Below are 27530 nucleotides of genomic sequence, written 5' to 3'. Positions count from 1 at the left end.
AAGATCTCAAAAAATAAAGCTTAATTATGTCATCAACAGGTTCAATACTACAGGAAATAGCCACCATAGGACAATATTCTGCCCCAGGAATATCAAGAAGGGGACTTACTTCTAGCTCCTGTCCTCAGCTTACCTATGAAGCAAGATTTAACTTGTTAGTCACAAAAGGGAAAATAAATCCTGGATAAGCAGCCATAGACAGCTCAATAACCAATGGCATATCTCAGTGAAGAACTTAGCAAAGTAGCTTCATTCTCAAAAGTAATGGAAAATAAGGTCTCATAATTTTCTTTGACATCCAACCTGTCCTGATGAGATGGCTAAAATGCCCTAGGCACAAAGTTTGTGTTAAAACCTGTTAGATCCTTCCAGATCTCAGTCAAGGCTTACATTGAAATGTGAATAAAGGAAGCCTAAAGGCTCAGTAGGAGACCGGTCTCAAACCCAGGGAAAGAAAAGGTAAAAAGAACCTTATCTAAACTCCAGCAAAAGTAAATTTTATGGTACTTCACTAAAGTAATTAACGGCCGTATCATTTTTCCAGGACTCTTGTTTTTTTAATTATATGTTTTCTTGAGCTCATGATTTTTTTGATCAGTTCTATTTTTTTATTCAGCTAGAGTTTTTGAACATCTGTTACATTGCAATGGAGATTCACCTATAAAGTTACAAGGCCTTTGATTTTATGTTATTTGTATGTTGTGCTGTCTGATGTCATGTTTTGTCTGTATCAAAAATGAGCGCTCCTAAAATTAAAATTAAAAAAATGGATCCAGATACTCTCAATTCACGTGATTTAAAAAGGTTCAAATTGGGTAAAATAATAAAAGTAAAATGTCTTTGAAAATAACTTGCAAGTCTCTAGGTGGTCAAGCTAATAAAATATTGATGTGTCTAATATCAATTGTTTCTAGGACTTTTCTTCAACAGGGAAGAGACAGCAAATACTCTTCAGGACACTTGTCTGATATCTTGGTTTTTACAGAATAAGTGAATTAGAGTTAACCTGTATGGGATTACTCAAATGTGTTTGTAGAGATATCTGATTAATTTACAAAGTTAAAATGCTAATTGTTAAATAACATCGAGTACTTTTAACTCCTTAAATTCCATGGGGTATCATACTTAAACATTATTGGTATTTTCATAGGTTGGTAAATAAAAGGGTTTAAACTTGCTTTGTGTCATCACTAAACTAAAAACAAGGTTACTAAGTTATGTCCTAACAAGTGCAATTCTATATACAAAGGGTCCCAAAAGTTTCAACTGTGTTTCAATTAGAGTACTATAAACAACAGAATATTTAATCTTATTAAAATAGAGTAATTTATCTAAATTCAGAAATTTCATTTAAGAGTTGTTTCAGAATGTGAACAAAAAGGGGTCTACAAATAGGAAAGAGAAAATAAAAGGTTCTGGGTATGGAAATATATTTAGTAAAAGGAAAAATAAAATGTTTCTGGGTAAGAAAGTGCTTGTGTGATGAAATACGTGAGGGTCTAAGTAAGTGCTAAGAAAGTCTGTGTGTAAGTAAAGGGCAAGTCTAAACAAGATTGCGGTAACTAAGTTGGTTGTATGTGTGTGAGACACCTAAAGCTATGTAAGTTTTTTCCTAAGGTAAAATACTAATGTTCTGATATAAACCAAAGCTTAATCTATATGGTAAAATGACAAGGATTTCTTAGAAACACTAATTTACTCTTAACTTTGTGTCTATTAAGTTTTATTCTTTAGAACAATTAGTCTTGAAAATTGGAGTGTATACAATTATGGTTAAACAACTGTTATAGAGTATTGTACTATGTTACAGAGTCTACATTTTTCTTTAGAAACTAAATTTGGTAAGATAAAAATGTCAAGGTAATTGTGAAATGGTCACTAGTTGTATATTAAATGTGTTCATATTTTTCAGGTTCACAAGTTTTTAAAGCAGGGAATTTTATAAAGCTGCTATTCTCCAGATTAAACTTGTCTGTAATGGTAATTTTAAACTTATAAAGAGTAAATTTTATTGGGAATTAATTTCTATCATTTAATGTTCTATTATAGGACCTGATATCAATAGGGTATGTGTAAAATTTGTTACTTTTTACACTGAGATAAAGAATTTCAAATGTAAATGTATTTCTAAACATTAGAGTCTGACTTGTTTAAAGGTTAATATAGTGAAACATGAAAACATTTTGCCACTTATTCACACAAAAGGAAAGTTAAAAGCTCTCTCAGACTTTCTTTAATTCATGTTTTAGATATAATGTTAAATTGTTTTAACTAGTGTTCATATAGACTCAGGAAACAATATATGGAAACTTCTTAAAATGACATTTAAGAAAGAAGCAAAGATCAACATCAAAATTAGAACACTTAAGATCTGTAAAGAGCCACGCCTTACCTGAGATAAGGCTCTGCCTCCCACCTCACTGTGTGTAGAATGGCTCCAAAATAAGCCAGACTTCAGCTTATTTAAAGTTATAGTCAAAAGATTGGTTCTTGTTGTAAAAGTAGTGTGATCTCAAATAGGGGATATAATGTGGTTCTCAGTCAAAATTCAAGATAGCTATTATACAAACAAAATATATTTTTACTCTTGCTAATTTCATTTAGTAAAACTGTTACCTGTTAATGTTTTGCAGAAGTAGCTGCTTCAAGAACACACAGCCTAGGTAACTTGTGATAATAAGCCATCACCTATAGAACAGATAGTGGTAACTTCCAGTACTAATACAGACTCCAGTTAGATAAAAGGGTAAATAACTGTAAAGTTATAGACATTGAAGTTAAAGCCCATTACTCTTACTTTATGACTGGTGAGACTGGCTTGCTGGATAATTAAGATCAAACTTAAGAGATTGGAGTTAAATACAGAGGTCAAGAAAAGTCCATATTTGGGTCTTGCCCTCAACGGTCAGCCTGAACCCAGGGAATAAGAGAACTTCTCTAAGGAGCATTGCAACTCTGGGTCACACAACCTCCTGATCAAGAAAATTGTTGAGACTAGAGGATGAAAAATCACCCAGTGCATCTGCTGCAGAGGAGGGTCATGGAAAAGGGGAAACATCCCTTGATGCTTCTAAAGGAAGTCACCTCATCAAGAGACCCTGCCTAACCAAAGTCACTGGTGGAACCAGGAAGCCGCTCTTAAGTTCTGTATGAGTGACCCCTGTGGGAACTCAGCTGACTCTTCAACAAGACAGGAACCAGGTCAATTTGACCAGCTTGATCTTAGATACCCAGCAAAACAGTTAAAACCAAAATATAGCCATTCTTGGGCATTTAAAGGAAATAATAGTTAAATGTAACTTAAGATGTACACTTGTACTAGCCCACTAGAATAAAGACTGGAAGCTACAAATGAAAGATTCTTCAGCAAATGTGCCTGATAACTATCAAGAGAAACCACCAGAGTCAGAAGTTTTAGTCAGTTTAAGACCTTCCTAAGCTACACAGGTATGATTATCTAGCCCTAAGTAACAGAAGTATAGAGATCTCTACTAAACACAGGTTATACCAATAAAGGGATATTTTACAAAATCAGGTGACATTAAGTAGCTTAACTATATTTTCTGGGGACATCAATGACATTAAGGGTTAAATGTCATGTTTACATTCCTGACAACCTGGAAAATGTTAAAGTCCCCAAATAAAGGCCTTGTCCTCTCCAGCCTTTGCTAGGCCTAGTTATGGGAACAATTTCTCAGTTCTTCCACCTCCTGGTGAGAGATTGACTTCTGTCATTTTCATGATACTCAGTGGCATGTTTCAGATGCTGCAACATTTACTTTGTACTAATCTCATTTCAGTACTCATGTCTTTTTGTTCTTCTATCATAGAAGCACCCATCCCCAGATGACTTTACAACCTGCTCTTCCCCAACCAGGCTTCTTCCTGGGACCCCTCGATTGACCCGATTTTTAGAAAAGGAACTCCAAGCTGCTTGCCCCACGCCACCCACTTCCAGCTCGAAGAAGTCAGAGCGGTCATCGACCTCCTTCCCCAGCAGCATGGAGTTCCTAAGATTAGAGGGGGGAATGAAGCCAGAATTGGGAACAGGTAGTTAGTGTAGAAATAGGGGATCGGGTCAAATCGAGGAAATGGAGGCCATAAAATCATCTGCCTCTGGAAGTTGGAGACTGCCCCTGGAAGAATGGAATGTCAAGGATCTCCGGAGCCCATTGATTACCAAATTTACCTGCCTTTATCAAGGACTGCAAACAAGGAGCTGCTAATTAATGTCCCCTGGGCCCTTACCTGCCTGAATCACCTTGGCCCTCCCCCTGCCCATGGCTTCTCACTTAATGCAAAACCAGGCCTAGTCACTTAGGCAGGAAGGAGAGATAAGGAGGAAGAGAACTGGAGAACAAAAGAGAATTTAACCTATAAAAGATGTAGGGTGCGCTCACTTCTTGGGACTTTAGAACATCAGCCATGGCCCCCTTCTCCCTGCAGGGAGAAGTCTGTATTATTAGCTTTAAATAAAACCTGCTTAACATGCTTGCCTTGGCGTGCTTCTCTAGTGTTCAATCTTCAACATTAGAAGGAGCAGAACTCGGCACCGGTAAACGGCGGTATCAGGAGGATTGCAAGTTTCAGTCTTAAAATAAAAAATAAAAAGGGCTTGGGATGTAGCTCAGTGTAAAGCGCCTCTAGGTTCAATCCCTAGTACTCCCCCTAAAAACAAAACAATGAGACCTTACTACTGTAGATCTCTGGTACTTTGTCATTCCTTTAATGATACCTGAGATGGTCCTGCCTTGTGCCAAATTTAATTTGACAATAAATCATGCTTATTAAAATGTCAGAGTAGTTTCCCCTCCTCTGAAGAACACAAAAAAAGAGTTTAGAGAACTACATTAGCTATTAGCACACAAGCTATTTTCTGATATATATATATATATATATATGATATATATATGTGTGTGATACATTGAAATCTAGGTAGTGCACAGTAAATCAGACAAATATAAAAAATATATTTTAAGTAAGGTACAGGCATGACTTGAAGATATTGGGCAATTGGTTTTAGACCACTGCAATAAAGCAAAGTCACAATAAAGTGAGTTATACACATTTTTGGTCTCCCAGTACATATAAAAGTTATATTTATGCTATATTGTAGTCTATTAAGTGTACAATAGCATTAAAATATACATACTTTAATTAAAATGCTTTATTGTTAAAAGTGGCAATGATCGTCTGAGTCTTCAGCAAGTCATTTTTGCTGGTGGAGGGTTTGCATTGATTTTGATGGCTGCTAACCGATCGGGGTGGTGGTTGTGATAATTTCTTAAACAATGAAGTTTGCCATATCAACTGACTTCCTTCCATAAAAAATTTATCTGTAGCATACCATGTTGTTTAATAGCATTTTATCCAGGGAAGCCCCTCTTTCAGGACTGTAGTCAATTTTCTTTAACCCTGCTGCGTGTGTGTGTGTGTGTATGTTATAAGGGATTAAACCCAGGAGCACTCAACCACTGAGCTACATCCCTACCTCTTTTATTTATTTATTTTTTTATTTTTGAGAAAGGGTCTCACTAAGTTGCTGAGGCTGGCCTTGAACTTCCAATCCTCCTGCTTCAACCTCCCAAATTTCTGGGATTACAGGTGTGTGCCACCACATACACGTCACCTTAAAGTCATTTTTTGCATTACCCCCAACAAGAGAGTCAGGCTGTCCTTCAAAGTTTTTAAGTCAGGCATTGACTTTTCCTCTCTTCTTCAGGTGTAGGGCACATTGTGTACATTGAAAACCTTCCTTGATGATCTTAGGCAGATTCTCTGGATAACTTGCCGCGGCTTGCACGTCAGCATTTACTGATCATTTTGCACTTTTATGCTATGAAGATGCTTCTTTCCTTAAACCTTATGTATTAATTTCTGCTGGATTCAAATTTTTTGTCTGCAGCTTCCTCAGTCCTCTCAACCTTCACAGAACTGGAGAGTTCAGGCTAGATTAGGCTTTGGCTCAAGGGAGTGTTATGGCTGGTTTGATCTATCCACACTGGTAAACTATCCATTTCTCCATATCAGCAATAAAAGTGTTTTGCTTTCTTATCATTTGTGTGTGCACTGGAATAGAACTTTCAATTTCCTTCCATAATTTTTCCTTTGCACTCAGAATTTGGCTGTTTTCGGCCTACCTCAGCTTTCAACCTTTCTCACAAAGCTTGATCATTTCCGGCTCTTGGTTTAAAGAGATGTGTGGCTTTTATTTTCACTTGAACATTTAGAGGACATTATAAAGTTATTAATTGGCCTAATTTTAAGATAGTTGTGTTTCAGGAACAAGGGAAGCCTGAGCAGAGGCAGAGCGACAGGGGAACAGCAGGTCAGCAGAGCAGACAAGGCATACACAACATTTATCGATTAACTTTGCTGTCTTAAATGGGTATGGTTTGTGGCACCCTGAAACAATTAAAATACTAACATCAAAGATCACCATAACAAAATAATACAAGTTTAAAATATTTCAAGATTACCAGAATGTGACACAGAGACATTAAATCAGCATGTGCTATTGAAAAAATGTTGCCAATAGATTTTCTTGATGCAGGATTGTCACAAACTTTCATTTTGTTAAAAAAAAAAAAGTTAATATTTGTGGAGGGCAATAAGGCAAAGCACCATAAAATGAGATATGACTATGATTTTTAAAAATGTTGACTAACCAAATAAAGTCATGGGAATTTACTTTTTTAAAAGCCAAGAGAAGACAGGTTTAGAGTATCTGAGCAGATGATTATCTTACTTGAGATCCAGAGTGACTGCAGAAAACATCAACTTTCAGATAAAAATATATTGCATAGTTAAATAAAGACAGCTTGTTTCATTTACTTTAAAGTCCTGTGTGGTAATGTCATCCTCTTTTGAAGACTAAAAAAGTGTTTCAGTGAATGGAAATAAATTCCTGCTTAGCTGAGTTAGTCATGTGTTTGTAAAGCCACAGAGGGAAGAGAAAGTATCTTGGTGGACAAGACTGCTGGTACAAGCCAGTATTGCCTGCCTAATGATATATATCAACTCCTAGCATGGAATGAATCTCCCTTATCTGAAATACTTGGGACCCAGAGTGTTTCAAATTTTAGAATTTTCTGGATTTTGGACTATTTGCATGAACTTTATCAGCTGAGCATCCTTAGTCTGATTGACACTCAAAAATTTTGGATTTTGGAGCAGTTTGAAGTCTGGATTTTTCAGATTAAGGATTGTCAACCTGTAGGGGTTACTTCTGGGAGGGGAAAGAGATGAAAAAGTTGTGAATGATTTCCACATTTTACATAAGGAATGTATTCATGTCTTCCTTGTCTCCCTAGTTCTTGAGAGTGGTAAAAGTCATTCATTATTAGTTCATGAATTGTTGATTTCTAAACCTCACTCTGTGGCTAGGAGGCAAATTTAGATGAAAAGGAAAAAGCTAGAAATAAAGTTTCGGGTTCAAGATTTCCCATTAACTCTTCCTTTTTCTTTCTAGTGCTGGTTATTAAACTTGGGACCTTATGCATATTAAATGTGTGCGCTACCACTGAGCTACACTCCCAGCCCCAGCCCCACCCATGAACTCTTGATAGTATTTAAATACTGTACAGCTTTACACAACTGCTGTAGCGCTTACTAGACTCAAACCCAATTAAACCTAACCAAATACTATTATGGTTGGAACACCTGCTGGAAGCCTTTTGTTTCTTACTTGAGTAGGTGCTGCTCTTGAACTTTTTCTGATATTGTTCTCGGAGTAGCAACTGCTCCTGGAAAGGCCATTCCAACTGTAGCCTTTTCTTCACATCAGAAAGGAGTAAACCAGATTTGCAAATATCTGTGAGCAGAAGAGAGAATTAGAGAATGTGTTTTTTGTAGTAAGGTTGAAATCCTGTACACGTTTAGTTAGCCATTACATGACTACAGCAGCATAATTAAGTTTCAGGTTATTAGGTAAGAAATCAGGGAAAGATATGGTCTGTTACAGGTGCCAAATTTGCCAGCTTACCAACCACCACAAGAAAACCTCCAAAGAACCAGTTTCCTAAGAAACACTGGACATACTCTGGACACAGAACACTGGATATGGCTTCAAGTAATTTAACAATTCAGAAGATAGCTGAGAAGTTTGAAATTACCAGGGAACCATAACAAAGGAAACTCAGTTCAGTTCACTTTAAAATACATAGTAGACATTTATAATACATGGACTCTGCCTGCTTCATGGTGATTTCCTCTTGCTATAATGAAGATAGGACCGGGATTATTGACTTTTCCCCGCCCCTCTACATTTGATACCATCCAAGCTTCTGGGACCACAACACATGTACTTGGAAAACCTTGTTGCTGTGCTGTTGGGGGACCTGTGTTTCTTTATCACAAGGCAGCAGGGCTCTGGGTGCTTGCTGCCAGGGCGGTTGACTGGTCAACCACTTCCTTTCTGGAAATCTGCACATTGTGACTTGCTGGCAACCAGGGTTCCTCCATCCCTGCGCTCACAAAGGATGTTTCAGAGGAACTGGGATAATCCCAGTGACACCCCCTCCCGACAAGATTAAAAAAAAAAAAAAAAAAAAAAAACAAAAAAACAACTACTGGTAACTAAAGGACAGTTTCCTGTCTAAAAAGGTCTAGAGGTTTTGAAGGCATATGACTGCTGGATAGGGCCAAGTCCAAACAAACGATTCTATAACTGTTATTCAAAGAGAAACCCCTGCCTTTCTTCTCTTTTTTCTAATTACCACTCAGTCTATTGTGGCCCAATATCTGATTAAATGTTCTGTTTGCTAGCTGAAGAAATTAAACAGAAGGAAAATATCTAATACATGGAATAATTACATATTGCTCATTAATATAGGTATCAGATATACATTATTATAATTCATTGATGTATATGATACATTTATCAATTGCTCAGATAGAAATTTAACTTTCATTTGACCTCTGGTAACACTTCTGAAAGACCCAGGACAATCCTCAAGGCTCCATAGAGCAGGTTTCTCGGGTGAAACCACACACTTGTAATAACAGAATCACCTAATCAGCTTGCTAAACTCAGACTCTAAGGCTGTAACCCAGATATCCAAATATTCAGACTCACAGCAAGTGATATAAACAGCCCGTAACGACTGAGAACCATTGCCCAGTTAATCAAGTCTTGAAACTCATTTGTAGAAGCAGAGGATATATCTATGTCCCTTGTTAGATCTTCCTTCCACATTCTATTTCCAGAATAAACATGCTAAATTTAAATAAATCTATTGCTGTGTGGATATATTCAGCTGAAAACACTCTCTTCAGTTTGTCACCTTTCTGCCCATGTGCTCCCTCCAAGCAGCCCTGTCCTTTGGTTACAACCACTGTCCTATTTGCAGCACAACTTATTCTCAGTTATGCTTAGCATACCTTGTCTGTAAGGTTCTGTAGTCATGAAAAGATCAGATGAGAAAACCTGCCCACAGCTTGATCCTGTCATTTTTCGTGCATCCACAGGTTAGCTGGGGCCCTTAACCTCTTGTTAATTATTATATGCAAGCAATAACACTTTTCTCCCAGGATTCTTATGACAGACACAAGTTAATTAAAATATAGAATCTTTAAAAAGTTTCACCCTGGTTGACTTGAGATTGCCAGTAACTTCTCTCTTCAAAGGTTGGTTCCTTCTTGGGATCAAAAGTTAGAAAGTCTGTCTGGGTGCCACCAAATCTCAAGTATGCAGGAGACAAACCTCTGGCCAAAGTACGAAGCTTTGGAGAACTGTTATGAAGACAAGGCAGAAAGTATAATTATTTTTTTTCCAAGATGACTCTGTCAAATGTTTTTGCTTTCTTTTCTGTTGAGGGACCTATTTTCTGACTTTTAACTGGTAACTTGCCTCAGGGATGGCGAGAGATGGACATATTTATACATGGAAATTATAGGTTTGGTTCTTAATTCAATGTTGAGGAGGAGACAAGGGTTTCTCTTTGGAAGCACCTTGGAAGATGGCAATATCATTTGTTGAGATAAAGAACTGGTAATAGATTGGAGATAAGGATGAAGGAAAAAATAGGGAGGGAGCTTAGCTTGTAGAATTTGAGATACCAAAAACCCTATTTCCATCTAGCCTTTGGCCAAGTGTGTCTGGAATTCAAAAGACATTATCTAGGCTAGGGATATAGATTGATGAGTCCTCAGTATAAAGATCAGTGACTAGTAACCCCTAGTGCACAGGTCCAAGACATGGCCCCAAAACCCATGTGAGGAACCTCCTCTGAGAGAGTCACTCAAGCCTGACAACATCACTGCCTTTAGCCAAGCATTGACTCTAGTTCTTGGCATTGTGATCATTTGATGACAGAGGAAATGCATTTAGATTCATGTAGCTAATACCTGTAAGCAACTGAGATTTGGCACTTCCTCTTTGGGAAGTGGAGGGAAAAACTAGCACCTGGGACAGAAGCCAAGGCATTAAAAGATGGCCTGGGTCAGATATCTAAGTGCCAGGGCTGGTGCACAAAGGTTGGGACTATATCACCCAGGGGCGCTATCCAATACATCACCCTGCCACTCTCTCAAGTCAGCCTCATGTATTTCCTTGGTTTCCTATCTAGTCCAGCCTCACTCCTGATGCAAGCTCCCTGAGAGCAAGGAACCTTGTCTGTCTGGTTTATCAGACTCTTCCTAGTACCTAGACGGATGCCTGGCACACAGCTGGTACTTAATAAATATGTGTTAAGTAAATGAACAAAGGAGGCCAGTCTGATGAAAGGGGAAGTGGAGGCCAAACAAAGATTATTTTTCTGAACAAAATTAAATTAAAACCCAATGCTATGGCTGTTGCCTAAAGGAAATCACTTTTCAAAGTTTTGATATTAAGGACCTTTTTGTTTGTCTCCTTTGCACTGGAATACTTTCACGTTTTGAGAATACAATATTGGTGCCTTCTGACAAAAGACAAAAAAAAAAAAAAAAAAAGATTTAATACAGCTGCAGAACTTTGCCATAAAAACAGAATTGATCAAAGGTACAGTATTTCAATCATATGCAGGGAAAAAAAGAAGAGAAAAATAGCCACTACCACAATGACATAGAAATAACAAAAGAATATATAAAAGCAGCTGCAGCTATTTTGTTTCCAGAGCAGTTTGTTAGAGGGAAAACCCAGGAGTCTGCAGTTGTTTTTATTTTAGCTTTTGTGCAAATACAAGTTGTATATCTTTGACACAAAAAGCAGAGGTGGTTTATTAATATGCACCAAACATTAAGTAATATTTTTCCATTTCCATATTTGGGTTACACTGTAGATTCCAAAGGGCGAAAATTTGGTTAGAATAAGTCAGATTTTGAGTTTTAGCAGGAAGAATAATGGCACAGGGTTTGGGGTTACTATCACAAGAGGGATTTGGGTGATAAATCAAGAAGGCCTACGCCAGGTGCAATGGTGCACAACTGCAATCCCAGAGACTTGGGAGGCTGAAGCAGGAGGAACACAAATTCAAAGCCAGTCTTAGTAACTTAGTGAAACCCTAAGCAATTTAGTGAGAACCTATCCTAAAATAAAAAAAAAAAGAACAAAGGGCTGGGGATGTGATTCAGTAGTCAAGGTCCCCTGGGTTCCATCCCTGGTACAAAAAAAAAAAAAAAAAGTGGAAAAAAAAAAAAGCCCAAATCAGGTATGGAAGAAGTGGAAAGAAGAGGAAATTGTTCAGTGGAGGCACTTCCAAAAAAAAAAAAAAAAAAAAAAAAAAAATGTGATGGGAACTTACTTTTACCATGGAATAAACGAGCTGAGAGGATATGGAGTTGTAGTTCCAAAGTGAGGGGTTTGAATTTAACTTTTTGGATGTTGGAAGGTCCCTAGTGATGAAGGGCATCAAGGTCACGGCACTCACTAGCTGAAGTGGTGTGAAGTCATGTGTGCTGACAAGCCAGCTCTCAAGAAAGTGCCCTGATTTTCAGGGTTTGCAATTTCCATCATGGTGTTTATATCATGGTGATGTAAAAATTCCCATCACGGCCCATTTCAAGACAGCAGTATGATGTCACTGAATGCAGAGTTGAGAAGAAATGAGCTCATTTTATGAGCTGGTGCAAGCTGCTTACCACACTGAATTGAAGATTATCAGATAATGTGTGGGGTGAAGAAATTGAGGGAGTAGTTCATTCAGATGGACTCAAAGGCATCCAGGATGATGATGGAACTTGATGGTGGAAACAGGGAGATCAGTGCCAGTCTGAGCACTAAGGAGAAGTAAGAGGGGAGCAGAGTGCAATGACGAGGAGCATTGGATAAGAATCAGAAGCGAAGAGAGTGAACCTCACACCAGTGTCATAACAATCATCTCTAATATGCGTCAGCTTAGTCCAAGCTGAGTGTTTTAGGCATGTTGCATAGATTTTTTTTTTTTTTCACTTAGTCTCCAAACAACCCAATGATGTGGGTGTCATTATTATTCTCATTTTACAGACATGGAACCTGAACAAAAGGAAACGAAGTTAACTTGTCCAAGGTAATAAGTCAAGAGATTTGAACTACAGTAGTCTGCATTCAAACTAGTGGGCTATTGTCTAGAAAATGTGTGGGGGAACAGGAAAAGGACTGGAGTGTGGGAGAATGCACAGCCTGAATTCTAAAGGGCTACAGAGGAAGAGCGTGTCTTCAGGGAAGTGCCACGTTTTTAGCTGGGCACGGGGGTGGAGGGAGTATTCTGAGGATACAGTGGAATCACCACACAAAGGAGCACGGTGGAAAGGTTCAGGAGGGAGGGGAACACTAAGGGTTCACTCAGGGGGACAGCGCTTCTCAGGGATCAGAACAGTCATTGTTTTTAGTGCTCTCTTTGCCGAGGTCATTTCTGCCAGCAATTGGCACATGGAGGATCTGTGGCTCTTTCCAATGTCAGTTATAAAAATGTGCATTTGACATTGTTAAGTAATACTTTTCCAAATATGAAAAGCAACTTTGTTAATGAAGATGCAGGAATCTAATTGTTTATTTTTATTTATTTATTTTTTTTGGTACAGGGAATTGAACCTGGGGTTGCTTAACCATTGAGCCACATCCCCAGTCCTTTTTTTAAAATACATTTTAAAAATATTTTTTTCAGCTGTCAATGAACTTTTCATTTATTTATTTATATGCGATGCTGAGAATCAAACTCAGTGCCTTACAGCTGCGAGGCAAGCGCTCTACCGCTGAGCCACGACCCCACTCCAATATTTTGTTTAGAGACAGGGTCTCGCTGAGTTGCTTGGCGCCTCGCTTTTGCTGAGGCTGGCTTTGAACTCTCAGTCCTCCTGCCTCAACCTCCTGAGCCACCGGGATTACAGGAATGCACTACAGTGCCCCACAGGAATCTAACTGCTGAAAGTTATTACTAATGAATATTTATTGAACTGGCAAAAAAGATGAACTTTGCTGAAGAAAAATAAGCAGATTATTGTGACAAGCAAGCACAACTGCATTATTAATGTTATTGTTGTTCAATAGCATTTTGCTTTGTAATACTTATGATTTTTTTTAAAGTACAGTACTCAGTTTTGTGCCATTTTATCTTATATGAGGGAATGTTTTATATGCTCCTGTATGTGTCTTGACTGAAATGTAAGCACCCTCTAATACAGTAGCCACTTTACATGTGTTAGGAGTCTGAATTGGTAACTGCTATAAACATATAAAACAGATGTTGGAGATGTGGTTTGAGAAAAGAAATGTCAAATACCTCATTAGTAGTTTTATAGCAATTACATGTTCTAATGTTAAAAATAATCAAACTGATAACATATTAAAATTAATTTCACCCATTTCATTTTACGTTTTTTTTTTTTTTTTTTTTTTTTTTTTTTTTGTCTTTTCTTTTTTGGAACTGGGGATCAAACCCAAGGCATTGCATATGCAAGGCAGGCGCTTTGCAACGGAGCATATCCCAGCCCTATTTTCCCTTTTTAAAATATGACTACTAGAAAATTTAAAATTACATAAGTGCCTTGCAACACGAGGCTTGCATTAGATTTCTATTTTACATGCTATTTCAAGGGCCAGGTCCTCTTTGGTGTTCCGTGCCAAGATGGGCTGAGGAAATATTTTTGTTTGTTTTAATTTTCTCTGGGAAGAAAAATTACAGTTACTCTTTTTCAATTCTAAATTGTTCTATCATTAGCATTTAAGTTTTGTGTACTTAAAACACAGATGAACCTGTCTGCCATTGTGGGAAGCCAGAACTATGCCATTTGACTAAATTTACTTAGACCTCCTTTCAAGGACCTTATGGGTTTTGGTACTGATTCCCCTACCTGTGTGTCAGTCCTTCTTTTCATTATATTGGTCTCTCAGTTTGTTTCTGGACAATTTTTTTCTAACATGCTCTGACCCATTTTGTTTAAAAAATAAAAATTGCTTTGCTTTCTTTTTGTGTACTGTTGTCTTTTTGATCAAAGTCTGGTTTCAAACTCTGCTTTCATTTGCTATCTGGCTGACCATGGCCAAGTTATTTAATCTCCTTGAATCAGAAATTCTTCACTCTTAAAATGGGAATGATAATAGTACTCATATCATAGTGCTGCAGCAAAGACCAAATGCATTAGGACCAAGAAGGAGCCTAGCACAGGGCCTGGGAAGGGCAAGGGCTCAGGCAGTGTCAGCTCTCTGTATTGTCCTCGCCTTTCTTACTCAGCTTTCAGCTGCTCAACTCTTGACATTCTTGCCCACGCATCTTCACTTTTAAGGAACTGGGATAAAACAACAACCCCCTCAGTCTCCTCTACTGTAAACAGACAATAAGCTTAGTGCCATCTTCTGAGATGGCTGGGCTACCCCAGGCCCTGTGCTAGCTACCCTGGGGAGATGGACCTTCACGCCCTAATCTACAGTGAAGACTTAGCTCAGGAAAAGGACCTTCTGCTTCTTCTCCTCAGCTGAGAACAGTGCATACAGATGAGCAACCTGGAAAGAAGCCTGTATGGAGAGGCATTGTTTTATAAATGTACCCATGCACGCACCCATGTGCGCACACACACACCCCAAGATTAAAATGTAAAACAAAATATAAAAACACCAAACCAGGTTGTCTCTTGGGTTTTCATTATCCTCCAGTCTCCAACAAAATGGGAGTGGGGTAAGAGGGAAGAAAGGTGCTATGGGAAGTCAAGAGATGTGTTAAAAGAGTCAAGTTATCACTCTTACTGAATTGTAACCTGGAAGTTCTATGTGTTTGGGATGGAGATGCTAGTTCATTGGGGCGAACTTGACTGCAGGGTATATGAACCTTGACCCTAAAAGTCAAACTGTAAGTTTTTTCTTTTGTACCTGTTTCTCCAGGGGGGGCCCATCCCCAACTGCCCTTCCCTGGAGAGGTGGTGTGGCATCTGCTAGCTGTGTCAAAAGAGGACTTTGCTCCTCACATTTAAGTAAATGGACATCTATTTCATCATGTTTTCACTGTCCCCTGTCCCCAGACCCGAGATCCATGGATCCAGAGGCCTGTGTTCAGCATGTATCCAGAGTATTCTTCCCAGCCTCCTTCCAGCTGCAGCCAGGTGTCAACTTTCTTTCCTTAAGGCGAAGGGCAAAAAGCAGGGCCCCTCCTCCCCAGAGAGGAGAAAAGAGACAGGCTAACTATGATCAAAGAAACACAGAAAACTGCTGAATGGCTAAGCAAACACCATTTTCTGGGAAGAGACAAGTAACTTAAACACTCCAAGTCAAACATTGTGCCAATTACTTATCACATCAAATTTTCATAATAATTCCATGAGGCAGACTCTACAAAGTCTGTTCTACAGATAAAGAAGCAAAGGCTTGGAGTGGCCAAGCTGCCTGTAAAAACCAAGTCACCCTGTTTTACACAGTTGAGAATCAAGATAAGGTGTCCTGCCTGCCAATCTCTTAACCACTAACTAGGCCACCTGTGAAATGAGCAATGACCTGACAGTGTAGGCTCAGGAAGGGCAGGTCTAGGCCTTTGACAATGGTGAGATGATACACTGGTGAAGATGTGGTCATCTCTGGGCACTCCCATGGCCTAAATGACCTAGGATTGTCCTTGCAGCTGTTCATCAGATCAGATTGGGGCAAAAGCAATAAACCTGCAACAGGTGCATTTCCACAGGTGAGGGGGAAATAAACCATTTAAAGCTGTTAAAGCAGCACCACATTTTGCAGCTTCATTTTGGAGAGACATCTATTAGGGCTCTGAGTCACTGCAGTAGTCTCCTAGGTCTCACTTAGCTAACAGATTTTTAAAAGAAATAAGTAACACATATTCTTCTCCTTTGAGGTCTTTTATGTCTGACTTTTTATATTATTTATTTTTAAAAAACAATCATCCTAATAGAGTTTAAAGGACCACAGCCTGCACCATAAGCTTATTTTTTCTATACTACACAGCAAATTCAAACAGCCCTCCAGGGGCACTTGTCTCTGTCCCCTCCTTCTAGCAGGGTGCTAAGGCAGGTGGGTAGTTTCTTTTCCAAATTTTTCCATAATACTTGAGTTTAGTTGGCATTAGGCCAACACGTGCTGAATGTATGAAGGAAGTAAAAAGGTGAAAGCTGTCTGCAGCTGGCTGGAGAGGGTGTATGTGTGTCATGGGGGAGGGTGTTCCCAAGACCAAATGTAAAGTTGTTTCACCGCAGAAGAGAGGAGAGTGGCTGGCCCGACTGCAGCCTGTGTCCGGAGGCCAGGAAAGGGGACAGGACCAGGAGGCTGGCGCTTACCCCAGGAAGGTGAGGAACCGCGGGTCGGTGGCCAGGTTGGCGTCGATGGTGAAGGACAGGAACGCGGGACTCACCAGGTGCAGTGGCCGCTCAGTGTAGAAGTCCAGCTCCACGATGTCCTTGGCCTGCCGGGGTCCCGCCAGGGCGCCCTGGGAGAGAGGACCGAGCGGCCCCAGGAGCAGCAGGAGCAGCCCGGGCTTGGAGCGAAGCAGCATCTCGGGCTCACCTGGCCGCCCCACCCGCAAGCGGCTGCGCAGCAAGAACAGAGAGCGCTCTCACTTCCTCCTGCCTGGCCACCGCACCCTTTTCTTCTTTTCTCCACAGTCTCACGCCCTCACCCCTCCCACTGCGCCCTACATCCCTCCCACTCCTCGCCGGCATCCCTCCCACTGCTCCCTCTTCTCCCCGCCCTGCCTCCCCCGGTCACTCCCATTTCCTTGCAGGCTTTCCCCTCGGTGGCGGTCACGTCCACTTACGAAATCACCCACACTCACTCATCTGAAGGGTGCACAGATGGCTAAGACCCAAGCGCCTAGAAGGCTAGTAGGGAGCGCCCGGGGAGGAGTGCTGAGCATCTGGAACTGCGCTCCCTTAGGGACAATGTCCTGCTCCAGGTTGGAGGGTACAGGGTCGTTTCCCTCTTCCAGGTCCCATCCAGATGGCGCTACTTCTTCTGAATCTCCGGTTGAGCATTCATCACTTTCCCTCTCATTTGGTTTAAAACACTTGCTTTTCACTTGAGCTTACCAAAGTTGGATTAACACTGAGTTCTCTGTCCAGGAAGCTATTTCTCAGGTATCTTACTTTGGCTTGAAAAACCTGACCAAGTGAGCTTTGGCTAAACTACACCTAGAAAGAGATCAACTCTTCAACAATTCTTTATCAACTTAGGTAAATAGTATTTAGTGGAGTCTTAGAAATCCACTAAATAATAACATGTTATTGTTATTTATTATTATTGGCTTAGAGATCTGAAACTGAGGAAAGAAACCTTCATACTAGTGTGAAGTGTTGACTACCCCTTGGATTTGGAGCTCTGTCAAATTTCCCCTCTGTGCATTTATCTTTGGTTTTTATCCAAACTTTTCTTTAGTTTTCCTTTAATGTTTAGGCCGATGTATAATTATAACAAGCACCAAGCACTTAGTGCCTACTATATGTCTGATTCTGGAGAGGTGCTTTATCTGTGTTACCTCTCATTTTCACAACCTTGCTAAATACACATTTTCCACGAGGCCCCAAGCTCTGAGGCAGCAACTTGTCCAAATGTCAGAACTGAAATGTGAATGTAGTTAAGCAACCTGGACAGACAGCAGCCTTGAAGCTCTCCCTGACCTCCAGGCAGCTGAAGTCCCCCGTGACATATTCTCATAGCATCCTGAGTTTGTGAGAACTTAACCACATTTGTTAGTACTGTGATGTTGCTCAGCATTGACCTCATCTACTGGATTGTAAACTTCTCGAAGGCAGAGTTAAGGTTTGTTTTGTCCACTGTGCTAGCCACAGTCTGCTTGGCACTTTGTAGGCATCCAATAAATATCTGTTGAAAAAACCCTGAGATTTTTCCTGCTTATATTAGCAATAAATAAAAATATGCTGTCTTTTGAAGTGTACATCAAATTTTCATCAACCTATTAAGTAATTTTAAAGCTAAATGCATAGTTAATTTTGCAATTGGAATCAGGTTGATATCCTAGAATGACAGTATACATGTGAAAAAACTTCATGTGTGATCACCACGCTGCTTAGAGGGTACAATCCTATGGCAGCAGATATGAAGTTAAAAAAGCAGTCTAGGTTCTTTTTCTACCTTTGTCATGATATTAATCATACATTCTACCCAATGTCCCTGTCTCATGGAGCACAAATCTTACCAATTTCCTTGGAATATTTGGGTGATTTGAAAAGTGGATATTGCAAGTTTTCTAAGTTTTCAGTATTCACTAGTGACATTCTGAGATGTGGGTCAGTACGATCCACATGCAAGTTACTGATTTGGTAACTGGGAATACATAAATGAGGAAGCAAAGAGAGGTAATATGTTCACATGAAGATTCACTGGCTGAGATGAGAAGTTTCTGGCTCTTGACTCTAGGTTGTTGGCTTGATCCATTATGCTGGGTAAGAAGTTTATAGGCAGGTAGGAGGGAAGAATATATGGGAATATTAATAGAAAATTGTCATTTCAGAGATACTTTATAATAAGACACCTGTTATGGTTTAGATATTTGGTGTCCTCTAAAAGCTCATGTGTGAGACAATGCAAAAAGGTTTGGAGGAGAAATGATTGGGTTATAGCCTTAAACTAATCAGTGAATTAATCCCTGATGGATTAACTAAGTGGTGACTGGAGGCAGGTGGGGTGTGGCTGGAGGAAGTGGTTCATTGGGGGTGTGGCTTTGGAGTACATACTTTGTATCCAAAGAGTGGAGTCTATCTTTCTGCTTCCTGATCATCATGTGAGCTGCTTCCCTCAGCCATACTCTTCTGCTATGATGTTCCACCTCACCCCAAGCCTCAAGGAATGGAGCTGGCCTTCTATAGACTAAGACCTCTGAAACTGTGAGCCCTCAAATAAACTTTTTCTCCTCTACAATTGTTTTGGTCAAATCTTGTAGTCACAGCAGTGAGAAAGCTGACTAAAACAACACCTTATATTTTTATGGCAAGTTACAGGTTACTAGCAGCTAGCTAAAGCCCTTTGACATGTGCTTTAGTCCTGGGTAAGGTATGGGGTCTTGGACCAGTTTTTCAACTTCCAAGGGCTTCACTTTCCTCATCTGTTAAATGGTAGTAATAATACATATTTCATGCTGGGCTCTGTGGCACCACACCAGGTGCTTAAAGTCTTTTATTAAAAATTAATTGACTTCCTACATGTAAAACACCTAGGTTCATATGCAGTATGAAGTATAAGTTCAATAGATGAGAGAATTTTTAAAAATATTATCAAATTTTTTTCATAATAAACTTGTAAACTAAATTTTAGACACAGCTTTCTGATTCCAAGCCCGGCTTTTCCACTATATCACCCAGATTTGGTGACTCACAAATTAAGTGATGATGATGATTTAGAAATAAAAATCTTCAAATAAACTAGGACAGTGCATATGAATCACTTAATAATTATGATATTATAATAGGGACTTAGACTCTTGACCCTTTTTTTTTTTTTGGTACTGGGGATTGAACCCAGCGTCATTTTATCATTGAGTTACATCCCCATCCCTTTTTATTTTTTATTTTGAGATAGGGTCTTGCTAAGTTGCTGAGGGGCTCACTACATTGCTAAGGCTGGCCTTGAACTTGTGATCCTCCTGCCTCAGCCTCCTGAGTTACTGGGATTATAGGCATGTGCCACTGCCCCTTCCCTTTTGCCTGCAAATACCTGATGGGTGGCTGAAAGCAGGATTAAAACGTTAGTATCTCAACCTTCATTCTGCTTCTTTCTCCTTTGCTCTGAGTCACCTTGGACTTCAGGAACAAGGTCTGATACACATCTTGTGATAAGTGGAAGCTACTTCCCAGACAACATTAACTTTCTTTTGCTGACAAGGCTCTTCTGACCAATCCTGAGATAATGATGAAGCAGACTACACCTGGTCCAGGTCACCTGCTTTGGCATCTGCGAAAAGCCTCCAGGTATGCAAATCCCCCAACCCTCACCCTCATTCTCCGTTATAAAATCTCAAAGTCATTGTGGGCCCTCCAAGGCAGAGCTAAGGACATGAGTCCCCTGGTCTTCCAGGTGTAGCTGCATGGATCAAAGTTCTTTTCATGCTTCTCACTACCTTCTCTGTTTGGTTTTTGGGGCAAGTAGCTAGACCTGATTTGTTGGATCCCTAGGGTCAGGCCTCTGTCCTAGGACTCCGGTAACAATATCCTTTCCATGTGAACTTTGGGTTGATTTTCAGTAGTGTCATTAGGGTTTTGGTTTGGGGATTTACCTGGTATACATATAAACACTTATAAGACAACAAATTGATTTCAGGGTGTTTCTAGAAAATAGCAATCTTTTCACTTGTCTGCCTAGAAAATTAAGGTTTTCTTAATGTAGAAATCTCTTTGTCAGCCAAACTTGTTTAGGCATTTGTGGTTACCTCCAAGTTCTATAAATAGTTACATACTCTGTTGTTTTAAGTTATTGGTTTATGATTTACTGAAGTTAACTTTAAGTTTTAATTATTTGGTGATCAAACTATACTCTAAAACAAACTAAAAGAAAATCTTTGCTAGATACTGAAAGAAAGAAATTTAACAACTATTGAGTCCACCTTGTTCTTCAAAGTGCTTTCACATATTAATTTCTTCATCAGTTCATTCAAATATTTATTGGGTGTCTAACCATGTACCAAGCACTGAGCTAAGCATCAGTAAGCACAAACAGGAATGCTTCCTGTGCTCTGGAAGGCTCAGACTTCCCCTTCTACTAGGGAAGTGGAAGGGATCTTTAAAAAAAATCATACAAAAATAAAATTTCAAGTGCAGTAGGTTTTCCAAAGATGGCGGTACTTTACATATGTGTAATGGAGGATTTGCATCTGGGTGGGGAAAGGGGTCCTGAGGAGGTAACACTTGAGTTGAGATCTGAAAGGTGAGTAGACAACTAGTCCAAGATGGGGGGACTCATTCAAGGCTAAGGAGAGGGCATGTACAAAGGTTCTGGAGTGTGAAGGAGCATGTAGAGTAAAGGGGACTGAGAGGGCTGGGGCATCTGGATTGGAGAGAGCAAGGGGTTGACTGGGGACACAGGGACAAACACTGCAGAAACTTGCAGTGACCCTGGTGCAATGGGAAACCATTGAAAGGGCTTCAAGCCTGGGGTAGGGGATGTCGTATGATTGGTTTACTATGTTTAAAAGGTAAACTATAGAGCCGGAGGTGTAACTCAGTGATTGAGTACTTGCCTAGCACATGTGAAACCCTAGGTTCCACCCCTAGGACTCCAAAAAAAAAAAAAAAAAAAAAAACTGTAAATGTAAATGGTCTGTTTCCTCTTTTGGGTTGATGATTATTTATGGTACATGGATGTGCATTTTTCTACAGATACAGATAGAATTTCTAGTTTGTAATATGTGTATATGTATGAGTATATATATATGTATGTATATATAATGTATGAAATCACTATAAATATGTATACCATGCTATGCAATATGAAATATGTATTTCTGTGTCTGTAGCCAGCTAGGCACTGGCACTGTGAGCCAGCAGATGTCAGGAAAAGCAGGAAGTGTTCTTAGAATCATAAGAAGAAATAAGCTCCAGTGACCCTACGTGATAACCAGGAGATAATTTACTGTAGTTTGGGAGTTTACTCAAAAGGCCCCTGAGAAAAGCTGGCTGCCTAAATCTGGTCACATGTCTCTGAAATGATAAAGGCCTTGGAGACCCCACTGATTATACTCATTCCAAAAGCATAATAAAGTAAATTGAGTGGTACATTAAGTGCCGTTACCTTCAGCAATAAACAGTAAACTGTAAACAGTATAAAAAATGTAAATGCAAACAGTTCAAACAGTTCAAACATGGGGCGGAGAATGAAGGAGTCTAGCAAATGCTTTGGAAATAAGGAAGTGGTTGGGATGGGAGAAATTATCTGTTGTGGTAAAATAAGGACATAAGAAAATAGTTTTGGGCTGGGGATATAATTCCATTTCTAGAGTGCTTGCCTAGCATGCACAAGGCCCTGGATTCAATTCCCAGCACCACCAAAAGAAACAAACAGAAAAAAAGAAAAGAAAATAGTTTACTAAGAGCCAAATATGAGTGAATCATGGCCTAGGAACATGGATTGAAGTTATCGTGAATATATTCTACCCTTGAAAAGATTACATGAACTTTTTAAAAAAATTGTTCTATTTAGTTATATATGACATGAACTTTTATAGTCACAACAGAGAAGGAAGTCATAAAGCAATACATTTACCAGTGATATTGTTGTGAGCATCAGGTAGGCAGCTACAGCAAGGCAGGGACGTCCCTTCTATAGGTTTCAGATGTTACAGCATTCTTAGTTTTAGGGTTGGTGGAGCCTAGAGGTCTGCTAAGCTGAGTGATACCTTCTAAGAAGCTTATCTGTTAGTTATGAGCATGTTAGGTCAGATACAAAAGATAGACCAAGATAAACTTGGCTCTAGACCTACAATATTCCATCTCTCCGCAAGTGCAATGTTCTAGTCATCAAGTTCCAGCAGTCTGTAGGATTTTAATACAGATGCTTCTTTTTCAGGGAACTTCATGTAGCCTATCCTAATAGTATATGTAGGCTAGACTCTCTACAGTGCACTTGATTTTGGGCCAGTGTCAGCATTATGGTTTGGATCTGGAATATCTCCTAAAGGCTCAGTTATGGGTCCCCAGGTGGTGGTGCTATTGAGGTGGTGGAAACTTTTGGAGGAAGTTGAGTTACTGGGGCATGACTTTGAAGGGTCATATTGGGACCCTGGCCCCTTCCTTTCTCTCACTCTGTCTCTCTCTTTGCTTCCCAGCCACTTTAGGTGAGCAGTTTTGCTGTTCCGCCGTGGCATTCTGCCCTACCATGGGCCCAAAGCAATAGAGCCAATGGCCGTGGACTGAAACCTTGGGGAAAAAATACATCTTTCCTCTTTTCAAGTTGTTTATCACAGGTATCTTGTCACAGCATCAGGAAGCTGACTAATACAGTCAGTTAGTTTTGAACTCTCTCAAGAATAAGTGCTTTGACTGGGGCTAAGTGGTATATACATGCCTACCATGTGTGAGACTCTATGTTCAATTCCCAGAACTACAAAAAAAGAAGAGGAAAGAAAGCGTCTTGAAGATGGGCCAAAAATTATTTCCTTCTTTGTTGACTCCAAATGAGGAGTTAATAATGGAGGTGGCCTGTGTAGGAAACAGTTCTTACTATAGAACTAACACTACTGGGGACTGACGCCTTGTAATAGCTGTTGTTTACATCCAGATTTTTGGCGAAAGTGCATCCTGCAGCAGTCAACAAGCTGGGTATGTAATTGCTTCTACAACTTTTATTGACTAGTTGGTTCAGTCATTGCTGTGATTTGAATGTGTACCCCCAAAAGCATATGTTGGAATTTAATTGCCTTTGTTAACAGTACTAAGAGGTGATTAATATTATTATTGGGGGAGAGTTCAATATTATGGGAATGGATTCCCTGTAAAAGGGTAAGTTCACCCTTCTCTAGTTTTCTCTCTTGCCCTCTCCTTCCACCATGGGATGACACAGTAAGAAGGCTTTCTCCACTTGCTGTACCCTCAATTTTTGCTTCCAGAATGGTGAGAAAGAAGTTTCTGGTCAGTATAAATTATCCATTGATGGGTATTCTTATGGTATTTCGAAACAGAATAATATAGGCATGATTGTGCAATTATTTGAATTTTGTATTAAACTTTGTCATTATTGCATAAAATTAATAGAAAATGAAAAATATTATTGATAAGGAACATCATTAGCTTACTTCATTTGTAGCCAGGTGCAAAATCATTAGTTTTACTGAGAGAGACAAGTTTTTTTTCTTAAATTGACACACATTAGTCAGCTTTCTGTAGCTGTGATAAATATCTGAGACAAATCAACTTAAAAAAAGGAAAACCTTATTTTGGCTCACAGTTTCAGAGGATTAAGTCCATGACTGATTTGTTGGGCCTGTGGTGGCACAGTACATCATGATGGGAGCACATAAGGGTGGAGGCCTGTTCACCTCGTGGCCTGGTGTGAAAAAGAACGTGGAAGAGACTGGGCTCCCACAATCCTCTTCTGAAATGTTGTACCAGGTCACACCTCTTAAAGTTTCCACCACCTCAACAGCCTCATGAACTGGCAATCAAGCCTCGGAGACACGGGCCTTTGGAGGACTTTTCATATCTAAACTATATCAACACATTAACATTGTATTTATTTACAGGGTAGAATGTGATGCTTCATACATGTGTACCTTGTGTAATGTTCAACTAAGGGAAAGCCTGTCTGAGATCAGATTTGTCTGTCTGAGACAAGTCTGTATCTTCAATCTGACACTTTTCAGATTTAAGTAAATCAAACATTTACTTCTGAAGAAAAACTCACATTAAATAACCTATTTAAGAATGCTTACCTCAATCCCAACAAATAAACTTTATCAAAAAACATTTATTAGACCGGGTGTGGTAGTGTATGCCTGTAATCCCAGCAGCTTGGGAGGCTAAGGCAGGAGGATCGTGAATTCAAAGCCAGCTTCAGCAAAAGCCAGGCACTAAGCAACTCAGTGAGACCGTTTCTAAATAAAATACAAAATAGGGCTGGGGATGTGGCTTAGTGGTCAAGTGCCCCTGAGTCCAATCCCCAGTATCCCCCCCAAAAAATAAAATTAAATTAAACATTTATGAGGCAGTCAGGGAAACATGGACTAGATCTTGAATGATATTAATGTTTTTAAGGGTTGATGTTGAATATGACTATTTTTCAAGAATCCTTATTTTTTAGAGATACCTGCTGAAGTGTTTATAGGTAAACTTATATGATGTTTAGGATTTAATTCAAAATAATCTAAGAGGAAAAATGGAGGTAGATAAGGGATAAATGAAACAAGATAGACCACGAGCAAATACTTATCGAAGCTAAGTAATAGACATATGATAGCTGTGGCAGTCTTTGTTTTCTAAATGTAACAATATTTGTTTTCAACCAACAATTGTCCTACAATGTTCTGTCCTACCATAGAAAGGTGGAATTCTGCCAGGCATGGAGTTGCACAACTGTAATCCTAGCAACTTGGGAGACTGAGGCAGGAGGATCACCAATTTGAGGCCAGCCTTAGGAATTGAGCAAGACCCTAAGAAATTTAGTGTCTCAAAATAAAAGGACAGGGGGTGCTAGGGACGTGTCAGTGGGAAAGTGCCCCTGGGTTCAATCAACAGTAATAACAACAAGGTGGAGGTCTGTGCCCCTTCCTGTTGGGAATTAGTCAGGCTTAAACTACTTCAATCAATAGAGTGCACAGAAATGACATAAGTGACTCTGAGGCCAGGTCATAAAAGCCTACCTGATTCTCCTGGTCTGCTTGCTCTTCAGGTGCTTCCCTCAGGATCGTCCCTCTGGGAACCCAACCTCCAGAGACTAGGTCACTGAAGCCTACTTGGGGAGTCAAAGGTCTGTGGCATTCACCTATCTTCTTTTTATCATCTTTTGCTTTTTATTTTAAAGCGAGTTCTTTGATATATGTTAATAGAATAATCTTAAAGTTTGTGCCATTGGCCATTATTTTTTTCATCGGTTTATTATAAAAATTGCAAACATACAGAAAAATGGAAAGAATTGTACAATGACACTTGTGATTGTTTTATTATCTGTCTCTCCATCCAACCACCCCACTGTCCATTCATCAATCCACCTTGTTTTTTAATTGAGATGAAATTCTCATATCATAAATCTGCACTTAAAAAATGTACAATTCAGTAGTTCTTTTACTTATTCACAAGTTCATGCTATCATCACTACTATCGAAGATTAAAACGTCTTCATTGCCCTAAAAAAAAAAACTTGCTTCAATTAATTAGACATTCTCCATTGTCATCTACTTTCTGTCTCTATAAATTTGATTATTCTGGACATTTCATACAAAAGGAATCATAGACTATGTGACTTTTTGTGCCTCATTTCTTTCACTTAGCACAATATTTGCAAGGTTCATCTGTTTGGTAGCATGAATAAGTACTTTATTCCTTTTTATGGCTGAATAATATTCCTTTATGGATAAAGCACTTGTATTTGTCCATTAATAAGTTGATGAACATTTGTGTTGTTTCCATTTAGCGACTATTATGTCTAATATTCCTATGAATATTTATATAAAAACTTTTATGTAGACATATATTTTCCAGTTTGGGGGTATATATCTAGGAGTGGAATTGGTGAGTCGTATGATAACTCTATGTTTAACATTTTGAGGAAATGCCAAACTGTTTTCTGCAGTGACTGTACCACATTGCATTTTTCACCAGCTTTATGAGGGTTCCAGTTTCTCCACATCTTCACCAATATTTGTTATTGTGTGTGTGTGTGTGTGTGTGTGTGTGTGTGTGTGTGTGTGTTTTGTCCAGAATTGGGCATTGAACCCAGGGCCTCACACATGGTAGGCAAGCACTCTATTACTGAGCTACATATCTAATCTTTAAATTTTTTTTTTTAAATTTTGAGACAGGGTATCACTAAATTGCCCAGACTGGCCTCAAACTTGTGATTCTCCTACTTCAGTCTCTTAGGAACTGGGATTATAGGCATATGCCACCACGTCGGCCTGTGTCTGTTTGATTATAGTCATTGTAAGGGAAGAAAAATTTCCCCCTATCCTGTTAGGCTCTGGGGCCGGGCCTAAGAATTAAACTGATATAAAACAGATCAATAGGAAAATCATACAAATTTTTTCAATATTTTTACATGTACATGGGAGCCTTCAGAAGAAAAATGAAGACCCAGAGGAGTCATTAGGCCTTAAAGCTTATGTACCCTTTTATACAAAGAATGACACGCTTGTGGGGCTGGGACACCCAGGCCCTAGAAATAAGCATGCTCTTCTCTTCCTGGTGCAGATAGAGCACACTTCTAAGGGAAAATTTTGCAACCTGCTTTTAGGTAGAAAGAGGACAGGCAGAGAGCCCTTCCTGCATCTGCTGCTTCTCAAGTGCCTTCAGCTCAAAATATTCAAAATGCAAAAGGGACATATATGGGGGATGGTATGTCCTGAATCCTTCTGCTCTTCTAATCCGCATGAAGTGACATCTCATTGTGGTTTTGTTTTGCATTTCTCTGTTGATAAATGCTGCTAGACATTTTTCCAGTGCTTACTGGCCATTTGCATATCTTCTGTGGAGAAATGTCTATT

The 27530-nt window shown here is 39.4% G+C and overlaps 1 protein-coding gene and 1 long non-coding RNA gene across 5 annotated transcripts in view; one reads left to right on the top strand and one right to left on the bottom strand.

Moving 5' to 3' along the window:
• Positions 1-17024, bottom strand: part of HPSE (heparanase) — a 39707-nt gene extending 22683 nt beyond the window's left edge. Inside the window, exons 1-3 of one of the 2 annotated variants that reach the window (XM_079153288.1) lie at positions 16672-17024; positions 9587-9732; positions 7688-7813 (exon numbers count right to left, since the gene is read on the bottom strand). In XM_079153288.1, coding sequence (XP_079009414.1) covers positions 7688-7813; positions 9587-9732; positions 16672-16886 — 487 coding nt within the window. In that variant the 5' untranslated portion in view covers positions 16887-17024. The remainder of the gene's footprint in view (positions 1-7687; positions 7814-9586; positions 9733-16671) is intronic. The other variant, XM_079153287.1, reaches the window with a different exon arrangement.
• A 3028-nt stretch (positions 17025-20052) lies between these two features.
• LOC306669394 overlaps positions 20053-27530 on the top strand; it is a 70626-nt gene continuing 63148 nt past the window's right edge. For all 3 annotated transcript variants that reach the window (XR_013766088.1, XR_013766089.1, XR_013766090.1), the window contains exon 1: positions 20053-20313. This is a non-coding gene — a long non-coding RNA (uncharacterized lncRNA). The remainder of the gene's footprint in view (positions 20314-27530) is intronic.

This window comes from Sciurus vulgaris (assembly GCF_902686455.1).
Source record: "Sciurus vulgaris genome assembly, chromosome: 9".
Taxonomy (NCBI): domain Eukaryota; kingdom Metazoa; phylum Chordata; class Mammalia; order Rodentia; family Sciuridae; genus Sciurus; species Sciurus vulgaris.
This window is presented reverse-complemented; position numbering and strand designations above follow the sequence as displayed.